This window comes from Rhyacophila brunnea, unplaced genomic scaffold (assembly GCF_057557595.1).
Source record: "Rhyacophila brunnea isolate RB1 unplaced genomic scaffold, BYU_Rbru_1.0 scaffold_2, whole genome shotgun sequence".
NCBI lineage: Eukaryota > Metazoa > Arthropoda > Insecta > Trichoptera > Rhyacophilidae > Rhyacophila > Rhyacophila brunnea.
The window spans coordinates 53669372-53681641 of NW_028232859.1; the positions used below are offsets into that span (position 1 = coordinate 53669372).

The 12270-nt window shown below is 33.5% G+C and overlaps 2 protein-coding genes across 2 annotated transcripts in view; one reads left to right on the forward strand and one right to left on the reverse strand.

The window, feature by feature from the left end:
* Nucleotides 1–12270, reverse strand: part of Oatp33Eb (Organic anion transporting polypeptide 33Eb) — a 76948-nt gene that overhangs the window by 29553 nt on the left and 35125 nt on the right. The gene's annotated exons all lie outside the window — the stretch shown is intronic.
* Oatp33Ea (Organic anion transporting polypeptide 33Ea) overlaps nucleotides 3778–12270 on the forward strand; it is a 38074-nt gene continuing 29581 nt past the window's right edge. Inside the window, exon 1 of the mRNA XM_085947746.1 lies at nucleotides 3778–4024. Within this exon, the coding sequence (XP_085803872.1) occupies nucleotides 4016–4024 (9 nt within the window). The 5' untranslated portion in view covers nucleotides 3778–4015. The remainder of the gene's footprint in view (nucleotides 4025–12270) is intronic.

Below are 12270 nucleotides of genomic sequence, written 5' to 3' on the forward strand. Positions count from 1 at the left end.
TGGCATTACCATTGGCAGGTTGGTTCTGCACGTAGGGAGAATAAACAACTCTCTATTTCTCTATTTCTAAGATAGTCATCATGGACATACAGGTCAACACTGCCCAGAATGGCAGAGTTCTCATTTATACCTTGTATAAATCGAAAAAAATACATAGCTAAATAAATATCTCTTCTAAATTGCATATTGCAGTATGTAAGCATACCTAAGAGAAAGTCAGTTAGATAAAGAAACTGATAGTATCCATACAACCTCATGTAAAGGAGTCTCAAGAATTTCTTCTGAACCCTCTCAACCATAAGACCATACTTCAACTGATGCGGTGCCAAAACAATAGACCCACTCTCAAGCCTACTTTGAACTAAAGAATTAAACATAAGTTTTAATACCGTACCATCCGAAAAAACCCGGGAAGTATAGGTAAATCATTCTACAGTGGCACCATAGGCGATTCGCGCATGTATTGAATTGCTTGCGACAATGCCTGATTCAATGCTAGCAAACAATACCACTACAACTGCAAGCCGCATTTGCCGTACCCATGGTACCACTGTAAAACGATTTACCTTCACGCACGACGAAGCCCAACATCTTAAACGCCTTGTTACAAATGGTAACTATATGGCTAATAAATGTCAGTTTACTCTCAAACGTAATCCCAAGGTCCCTTACCTTACAGATGATATTCGTGACAGAACTCTGCCATGCATCAAGTATTGGAAAAACAACACTTGTGAGGCTCTGGTAAACGACAAAAGATTGTATTTATCAATATTGAATTCTATTGTGTTACGCCTGCCCCAATCTAATATATTATCTTTATCAAGTTGGAGCTGACGACAATCGTACAAGGTGACAACTTCCAAAAAGAGTTTCAAGTTATCAGCAAACAACAAAAACATAGCATTTTTATTACCAATGCTAATTAACAATATTAAACACGTAAATTGTACGTAAAACATTTCACCGTGGCACAGTTCGCCGTGAGCTTTCTATCAGAAAGAGATGACCGTATAGTATACGGTCTCAAATTTTATTAAATTCAATATGAACATTAATTCAATTTTCATAGCTGATTTTGGCAAAATTCATGAATTGAAGAATGAAAACCTAACCTAATCTAACCTAACAAATTATATAATAAAATTTGTTTGCTGCTGGCTTCCTGTAAAGTGTAAACCAACAAGAACCGTGTTTTATTAAGACATGAATTTTATGTCAGTACCTAGGTACTATCTATACGACCCAAAGAGATTGGACGGTCTTTAATATACGGCCATATATTTCCGATACAACATTTCACGATTAAGTGTAATACGGCGAACTGCATACGTACAAGTTTCCGGACACGGTATGTATGTGGCATATTGAAATGTAATGTATTCAAAAATTCTTAAATGTGATTATTGAACTATCAACAAGTGCGTACTGATGTGTAAGATAAATACATTGGAAGATTTACTTAAAAAGGGTAGGTATTGAATCAAAGTCAAAACGTAAACCAGTCCTAGTTTTTTGTGAGGTAATTTTTATATGCGCATCATATTATCAAATAAATACCTACTACATTTGAGCGACAAAATAACTGTAAATTACAAAATAAATGGCGGGCTCGAGTGGTAATTGAATTCTTTGGATACAATGAAATTTTATGTGATGCTGTGTCATGTTGGCAATACGGCTCTCAATGTGTAAATAATACACCTTCTACTAGGGATTGCAATCCCGGATCGATTTTTCATTCCCGGTATTAAGAAGTACCGGCAAGAACAGATTTATTCAATCCCGGGATTAGAAAAATCGAGTAAAAAAATCCGAACCAATTGTTTTAGTATCTAGTACCGAATTTATACAAACAAAAAACTAATTTGGTAGGTACCCCTACTTAGCACTCTCTTGCTTGAGAATTCAATTTAGTTTAGATATAATAAAATTTTGGATATTTTCCGATATCATAATCTCGTATAAATTAGGAGATAAATGACATTTTTCTGTAATTGCTATATTTTAATACTTTGCTCATTATTTAAGTACCCACCTACATACATTTACAAAATCAAATCAAATAAAAAAAATATTAAAAATTTAAATTAATTTATTTTACATAATATCGGCTCTGTTCTGGCCGAACACACTAACTGGAGAATACTAGGTTTGAGTAATTTGACTTTGAAGTTGTTAAAATGTTTGAAATGGTCTATCATTTGAGTTTATTAAGTAATCGTAAAAAGGATGACTTTAAAATAAAGACTGTTTATTTATTAAGAAGGTTTCCAGACGGTAAAGTCTGATAAGGAACATTTTGGTATTACTAACTCAATATGTCATTTTTTCAAATTAGTGTCTTCTGCCAGAACATTGACGATATAATGAACATGACAAATTACAAATTTAAAGCGTTCACGGCATGACATGAAACGAACTATAACTTTATTCATAATTTTAGACCAAAGACGTTTAATTATGTGATCATTAAATAATGTTGATTTCCATAACGTGAAAATATAAGACAACGCAAAGACAGAGATATCTTTCCGAAAAAGTATACATATTGTCCCAGCAGGCACGTACACATAAAAGTGGTACCCATATCAAAAATTTATCAATGATATTTTTCAAGGCGGCGGGAAGGGGTACCACTAGAAGGTACCACTGACTTCCGTATTTACCCCAGTACTACGTATAGCTTCTCACCACACTACATACTCCCCGTACTTTTCGCTCGTATTCTTCATACCCAGACACTCCGCACTTGAAGTTTAGCGTTGCACACATAGGTTGCAGCTACTATGGGTACCCACCTCTGAGTTATTGCGACCTGTCGCATCCACAAAAGGCGATCGAATCCACGTGGTCTAATGGTCATAATTATTCGAATCTTTAATGACAGTTTGTATCGTCTACTGTATTGTGTTTTAGATATGCCGCATCAGAATCGTAAAGCAAACATTGGATGCCTTAGAACCTTAGATGGTTGCGACATTTCATTAGTGGCACGAGTCCTCCACTGAAGTGTGGTAGAATACCCAGAGGAGAGGGGTCAACCAATTGAGAAGGCTGGTCGACAGCCAAATCATCTCGGTAACGACCCTTAGTAATGAGGTCCTGACGAAGAAGAAGAAATAATATATGTGTCAATTAGGTACCTACGTGGTCGCAGCCATGACCTATTCTGAGTCAGAACTGTTCCCTCGAGTCATGCATATCTGGGACCATTAGCGATGGGTACAAGACTAGTCAATGCGCTCCCTAAATATAGACATAATGATGTACTGTGCATTTTCTTTTGGAAACTTTATTTTACTGTATAAAATTGTTAGTTTTTTAATTTTTTTTTCTTCGTCTCTCTTGTGAGGGTAATATTTGTTATAATGTAAATCTCGTGAACGTCCTGAATTTTGATTTGCTATATCCACAATGCTTTGTTTTATTAAATAAATAAATATTCTATTCACTTTTAAAAAAATGTATTTTTTCTCTTTCTGGGGGCGGTCCGGACTCGAAAACCTCTCTCATGTGTGTGCCTGTCTCTAATATAACTTATTTTTTTCATATTTTTGACAGTTGTACCGTACCTACGGCACGTGTATGTAGTATTACATACTTGACAAAATAAAAATGCAATAAAAATAATACCGAAATCCCGGGATTCAAATATTTTAATTCCCGGGATGTAAGTATCAATTAATCGCACGGTATCCCGGGATTGTAAACCCCACCTCCCACCTCACAATAGGCTAATTGCACTTATCTTTCGAGCGTGTCTTGTTATGATCCAGTCGATACAAAACCATCAAACGGTTCGCTATTCTCGCGAGTGAGTTCTGGCTCGAACGCCCGTCTATAAGTTAATAGTTCTGTGTGTGGCTAAGATACCATTGTGTTAACTATGAACTTCAATGGAAACTGTGTCAAACGCGTTCACATAAACATTCTCTAATGAAGTAGAGCAGAATAGTGTATCTTGTAAAGAGATTTTTTAGCCAAGAATCGATTGGCATGTGTTTGCATTACAATGGCAAAGGTAGGTTATAAGTTATAATATAAATAATTATAAAGGTCTTTAACATAACTCTCTTATTTTGTGTTGTCACTCGTCAGTCTTTTAAAATAATTCACAATCATTTTTAATATGTAAAATATTATTACTTATAGTAGTTAGTAATAATAGGTAGAGTATATATGCTATATAACATTTCACTCCCGCGCTAGGATGAAAATTATGTAATATATTCTAAAAATATATGTTTAACATATTTATTTATTACTAGATCTTTTAATATAATAATTGAATATCATCCGATCTAATTTCATGCGAGGTAATCAAGCAAGGAGGCGTATCAGTGCAGTAAAAAGTGTAAAAAAGTGCAAGTTATAAAACGTATAGGTACTCTATAATTAATATTATACTTACTACATACAGTACAAAAACTAAAATTAATAATCAAATTATCAACATTTCGTTCCCAAAAATAAATAGGTAGTTTACCTTGTCAATGTGCCCATAAATCATTCGATAATCGGGTCTAATATCTAGTTGAGAGAGTACCTTCGATTAGATTGTATTTAACGTACCTACTTTATTGAATTATGTAACATTATAGCTAAAGGACCTTTTTGCCAATTGCCACCTACGTAATTCGCAGAATGTACCTATATAATAATTATTATATTATACATATTATAGGTATGCATTGTAAACATCATTAAGGTGTGTCTAATCCGTGTTTTTCTTTTTTCATCAAATACCTGATAAAAAAACAAATTAATAGTGAACACACTTTTATTATTGTGTTTATATTATTATATATTTAGATTTAAAATATCGTAAAGGCTTAATTAAACCAACAGACGCGTAGATCTAATCAGATCCAACTTTATTTTTCTTTTCTGTGGATCCAACGATCCACGCCGTCCGCCGCGAGCAATCGTCATTATGCTCAAATTACATTGGCAGATTGCGTCTTGTCCGATCGTCTACCACGATTGCCAAAATCTATTATCTATGGTTTTACGGGATCGTGAGCAAATTGGAACCAATCCTATTTCCGTCTGCCACGATTCACGACGATTCAAGAGAAGATTGCCGAGAACGTACGAAAATATCCGAAGCTATCACCCACTTGCGAGGTTAGGTTTGACAGCTGAGTTTTGACGTAAAGTTGCGAGGGAAACCTGTTTAGTGTAGCCACCAAACGTAGAAATAGTTTTCGGTCAACCTATACTTTTAATAATAGCAACACTATGATTATTTTAAACCAATCAAAAGCACTGCCCAACGCGATTGAATCGTTGCGTGTAATTGCTAATAGTGTAAAGAAGTTGGTCATCACGGTCGGCGTAGAATGTAGATCGTTGAATCTTCGCGACTGCCAATGTTCGCTCGTCTTGACCCTTGCTTATGATTAGTTTACAATAAACGTAGTGTTGCTATTATTAGAATTTAAATTCAAACACCATCAAGTACCTACCTTCGGTCGATAGTATTAAGGCTAAACTTCAGTTGAGGCATGGTCTAAAAAGATCGTGACTAGGCGAGGCGTGGATTGTCCAAATGACGCGAGCCGAACGAAATATAATTTGTCATAAAAATTCAACATGCGTCCATTTAATGTTATGTTATTGTTATATTAGTAATAATAATAGTATATTCATCGACACGTTTTCTTTTTCAAGTAAATAAGTAACGTTTTTTAGTCATCTTTACACGATTTAAGAATATATTCCTCCGAAGCCATCACAAAACAAATTGACGTGCGAAAGATGTACGAATTGACGAGTGAAAAATTTCGTCCCACCTACTGTTGAAAATTATTTGCCGTTTCACTTATGTATGCTCTTAATATTAAAATATACGTTTACTAAACATATTTCTTCGATAGATTGGTTGCTATACTGAATAGTTTCCCTCTCATTTTTTTACGTCAAAATTCAGCTGCCAGAGGTAACTGAATGGTCGGTATATTTTATACGTCCGCAATCTCCTCAAAGATCATATCTTGTAAATTATTTTTCGAATACAACGGATTTTTAATGTTCCACATTGTGTCTCTAGAATGGACCAATTATTCAATCAGGGGTGTGTCTTCGGCGCTAGTCCAAGCGGCTCTTTATTTTTTTGCCATCTTAGGATAGTTTGGATAGTACTGAACAGAACATGCTGATGGTTGAATTGATGAATACTGAATTGTATGACTAACTATGGCAACGCAACTTGCAAAGCTGACGGTAACTCGTGCCCAAAAAATAGAAATTGTTCCAATTCGCTCACGACAGCTCACGGTTACCCGCGACTCCGGGGAACGACTCAAAAATGACTTTTCACGATCGCGGGCGATCGTGGCAAATGGTTGAATTGAAAATCTGCCAATGTAATTTGAGCTTAAGACAAGCCCCGACTAATAAAAAAGAAGAATGAAATGTTTGCTTTTTACTAGAGCTACGGGTTATTTGACATGCTATTTTTGTTGAGGAGTTCTAAAATTCCCAGTATCAATAAATAAACAATATTGAAATTTGTGTTTCCTGATTGAAGTATAGCTTATAGACTCAACAATAATCATTGTTCATCGACTCAATAGTGCCAGATATGACTATATATTGTATACATATCTCTTACTCAATGCAACATCTCATTTCGAATTTGACATCCTCCGCAAGCGTCCTCCACGGATTTTTATCCTTCGCCCGTCCTCTCCAGCTTCAAAGCCTTCCCTCCCTACCCAGTCTTCCTACACACAGTCAATTCATCTAATTCTTGGTCCCCCTCCTGTTACTACCAGGTCAGAATCTTAGCATGTGTTCTTCTTTAAGCCCCATTTTCTTCAATCGGTTCAGAGATTATTTGCTTCTTTTAAGGGGGGACATGCTCGTCGAAGGTCAAAATTGAGTTTTTATTGTATTTTCAAACCATGATCCTGTACACTCCTTAAACGTTGTAGATAATCTATTTATATAATTTTGAAGCCTTATTATCCTTTATAGTTATTTTAAGCATTTAATGACTGCATAAAGTATTTTTGTTACATAAAATAGTATTCTTTTAAACCTCTCGCTCTAATGTTTTAGAATATAGTCATATTTCGGTACATAACTGTGCAGTGGTGTTAAGATTTTTTACGTTTATTAATTTTTAAACGCATTTATAAAACTATTAGCATAATTTATTACGAGATAATTTTTGTAAAATATTCACGATACAAAATTATATTGATAATCTCTGTGATCCCAAATTTGACAAGAATTAGGCATTTTATTATTCAAAAAATCGGCAAGATTAACACATTTGAAGATGATTCTAAAGATACTTATTATAAGCTATGTTTTTGACCATTCAAGTGTGATAAACATCTTATGAATAATGATTGCTTTATAATAATTATTGACCTAAGAATAAGGTGGTGTTTTTTTGAAATACGCATTTTTTTTGTCATTCCCTAGTGGTTAAGCTACAACATACGGCCGTAGCCATAAATTAACAAACTATAATTAAAGTAGGGAGTAAAATTATGTTAACGCGCGTGTTGATTAAATCAATATAAATGATAAAAATTATGTGTGATAATATAAGTGTTCATTGATCGCTGACTTACATACTTACCGCAATTTCAAGCAGAAACAAATCCAAATATGAAGCGCCTAGTTTCAAAAGCCCCTAAAACGATTTTAGGTAGTTCTGAGAAAAATGAGGAGAAATCATATCTATTAAATCTATGAACTTTATGTATTTATTTTTTAATTCGTTACATTCTAAAGAGTATTTTGGCTTTCCATTTTAGGGGTTACTGGTTAGGGGCACTGAATTAAATGCGCAAAGGAATAGACGTACGTTACGATTTGTTGGAGTAAATAAGCAAGTCAGTTTAATATGCTTCTATCTTCTCAGTAGTTGTACCTTATACATTTCGTGCTTGACACATTTTTAATATAGATTGAGAATAATTATTATGCCTTATGATGTTTATTAAAAGAAAATAATTCTTCCCTCGTTAAAACTTAAAGATGTGCATAATCAATTAATTTATTGTCTACACATGGGTACTTATTTATATTTACAACAAATATTAAAAATAATGTTAGATGTTAGAATGAAAATAACATTATATTTCAGCGTTTTATCGACTTAATATTATAATAAAGCTTAAACATGTATATTATTATGCATAAATGCGTATTTTAAGACAGTATGAAATTACAAACAAAATATTAAGTAAGTTATCTGCTAAGTATAAATGTTTCAGTAGTTTGATTGATAAACTACTTAGGTACTGGGTGCCGGACGAAATCCCGAAAGCCGAAATCCCGAAAGCCGAAATCCCGAATACCGAAATCCCGAATGGCCGGAATCCCGAAGGCCGAAATCCCGAAAAATAAAAAAATACAAAATACTAATTTTTGCAAGAGAGACGAAAACCCATTTTTTGTGGAAATATAAAAAAATGTAAAATACAAACATCAATAATTGCGCAATCGTGAATTGCGCAATTTTTGCAAGAAGCAGCAGCATGTGGCACTAACCAAAAGTTGTAATTTTAAAACATAAGATTTAATAAATAAGATTATATCTATAATGGTTATTATTTGCGGCTAATGCCGGTCCGCGAAATGTTTCTCATATGTACACCGGGCCGCGGGTGTTAAAAAGTTGAAGAACACTGATCTAATTTATGTGTGTTTAGGTATGTGTGATCGTCATCAGTTTGACGATTATCGGAATGACATGGAATGAAAATTGAACGCCGTTGATACAATATAGGCAGGCATTTGGTGTCAATTTTTAAATATAAGTATAGATATTTTTTCGATTTTTGCACTTTCTTCGATCCGCGAAAGGAAAGGTATTGATACTGATTACTGGCAGAATAAGTAAATTTATTTGCAATTTTATTTTCACAAAATCTAGCATTTTTTCTTGCCAAATAGCTTGTTTCGCACCCCGTCTGGCATATTGTTGTCAACGACAGTTGGCAACACTGTTTGGATACACGGGAAGAAAAGTATTATTGTGAACATGGGCGCGCCAAGCAGGGTGGTTGGGGTACGAAACACTCGGGCGGCAAAAGTCCTAAGAACCCTTCACCAGAAAATGAACTGAATCATAAAGGTATAATATATCAAGAAAAAACAACGTATCTCATGAGTTTATTTCACTGCTAGTAATAAAATCGCCTGCGGCGCAATTTTCTTCAATATAATTAAAGATTATTTTATAAATTTAGGCTTCGGTGCTCCATCGATACATCACATTGATCCTTCCAAGTCGCGTTGTATTATAATTCAGAATATTATATTATTTAATAGGTGAAATGTGATATAATTTTTGTTATGAATATTTTGATGACAATAAAATATGTTTACAAATTTTCTTTGGGTTTTGCCATTTACCACTAAAAAATATTTTTTTAATCTGGGGGGCATCAATTTTGGACTGGCACCCGGACGGCAGACACCCTTGGCGGGTTGTGTTTATTTGTTTTAGTCTATAAGTTTTGCAAGTTTTATCAATATTGCTCCAGTGGTTTTCGAGTTATAACCAAACAAACGGACAGACAAACAAACAGACTCCAATCTTATGAATAGTAGATTAGATTAGTTTGTGGATGCTTTTAAACTTTGGCTGGTAACAATATTATGTAAAATTCGTTTCATCTTACGAGATTAGAAAAACGTAACGCTTTCCAAAACTGGACGTCATTCATTATTGACAAAACATTCAATGCTAGAAACATGTTTTATGTGGAAATATACAGTAGGTAGCACAAAATTATATAAACATGCACTCAATATTACCATATTGCAATATTGCCAATATTTTTAATTAGCTACATATAAATGACAAACATTATGCAGTATTGAATCAATAGTAATTCATTATGGAATTATAATATAAACCAGTGGTTTCCAAACTTTACGTTACTACGTCTCCCTTTTTAAAAAATCTAATCTTGGCGCCTCCCACCCTTTATTTCATTAAATACATTTTTACACTAAGTGCTTTTTTTCTACTAAACGGGCTCGATATATGGATTTCATTGCATCGAATGCAGAAAATTCCGTTTCGCCTAAATAAGACGTTACGAATGGTAGCAGTACCTACTTGCATTGCTTTTCTTGACAAAGTATATTATTCAATTCAACCAAAATTGAACAAAGGTTTATGTTTCCATATAGGTATCCATTTTTATTAGTCAGGAAATACACTACAAATAATTATAAAATAAAATTCTACGTGTGAATTATTATCAATCACACACATCACACAAGCACATCAAAGTGTATCACACAGACACATATATTATAAAATGTTAATATTCTGTAACCGAAACAGCTTTTTTTACTAATATAACGAATGTGTGGTGTGTGTTTATTTTACTTAACTGGTCGATCCGCAACGACGGGCTCCCAGGCTGGAGCCCTGTCAGCCCCCCTCTTGTGGGAGCCATGGACAATAGTATAGAAATGAGGTATAATAAAATAAGTAGTCTCCATATCTTCATACAGGTTTGCAAACAACCTAACTTTTATAGGACTGTTTTTTATGTAGTTCATAACTAGCTGCCGTTGTATGAACTATGCACTTGCAAACTGCAAACCCGTGGCTACATTATTGTGTTAAACTTTTCGCGCCTCCCTTTGCAACAGTCCGCGCCTCCCAGTTTGGAAATCGCTGATATAAACAGTTCTCTACCACTTTCTTGAAATACTTAGTCAAACTAGTTTATATGAGAGAGAATATCAAATGTCAAATTATTACAGATAATAGGGGGGGGGGTACCTGCTTCCGTATCATACAAGGCCAAGATAATAGATACCCCTCGATTGAGGTTATTGTCCCAATAAGTCAGTAGTTATATTATTTTGTAATATTGTCGGGACGCTATTCATTGTCATTAGGGATTGCAATACCGGTATTCCAGTATTTATCAATACCGAAATACCGGTGTTAAAATTCCAAAATACCGGAATTTTCGGTATTAAGAAAGCACACTGATTTACGTTTTTGAAAATGAAATATAGGTTGTGTACCTACTGCTAAAATCAAAATATATTGACTGAATGTGAAATAATAAAAAAACAAAACTTCAAATATAATTTTAATTATATAATAATTGTCGCGATTAATTATCATAATATTATTTATAAATAGAAAACATCCTTTACAAATTTTCAATTTTTCTATAATTCGCACACCTAGTACAAGACTATCGTAAGTCCAAAAACGTCAAAAATGAGAATATTACACAGCAACATGAACAATTCGAATATCTTTATTGTGCAAGAGAATCGTAACTCTATGTTGCCTATAGGCGTAGGTATTTCAGTTACAATAGTCTAATCCTGCATTTTTATTCAAATCTTCTCAGTGCAAGACTGCCACTTACGAAAAAAATCGTTTTTTCTGTTAGGTACATGTTCAAACACACGCGTTAAGATTTTACTCTCTACTTCAGTTATCGTTTGTCAATTTATGGCTACGGCCGTATGTTGTAGCTTAACCACTGGGAAATGCCATTAGAAATGGCGTATTTCAAAAAAATACTACCTTATTCTTAGGTCAATAATTATTATAAAACAATCATTATTCGTAAGATATTTTATCACATTTGAATGGTCAAAGACATAGCTTATAATCAGTATCTGTAGAATTATCTTCAAATGTGTTAATCGTGCCCATTCATTCTTGTTAAATTTGAGATCACAGAGATTATGAATATATTTTTTTGTCGTAAATATTTCACTATAATATATAATGTTAACAACAATTTTACTAATGGTTTTAAAAATGAATAAATCTAAAAAAATCTTAACACCACTGCACATGGATGTACTGAAATATGACTATATTCTAAAACATTAGATCGACAGGTTTAAAAGAATACTATGTTATGTAATAAAAATACTTTACGCAGTTATCAAATGTTTAAAATAAATATAAAGGATAAAAAGGCTTCAAAATTATATAAATAGATTATGTACAACGTATAAGTAATATCCAGGCTTATGCTCTGAAAATACCATAAAATCTCCATTTTGACCTACGTGGCGCATGTGGGCCCTTAATGAAGGACAATTTCTGATTCTGAGTAAAAATGTGTATAGTATAATTATTACTTTTAACTGTTGAAACTTGAATACATAATCATACAAAATTATTACGTTATTTAATTTGTCTTCCAATTCTTAAACACAAACCATTGCAAGACTATCGTATGTCTTAAAAGTTAAAATATTACCATAAAACAAAGTATTTATTTAAAAAATATTTATCAA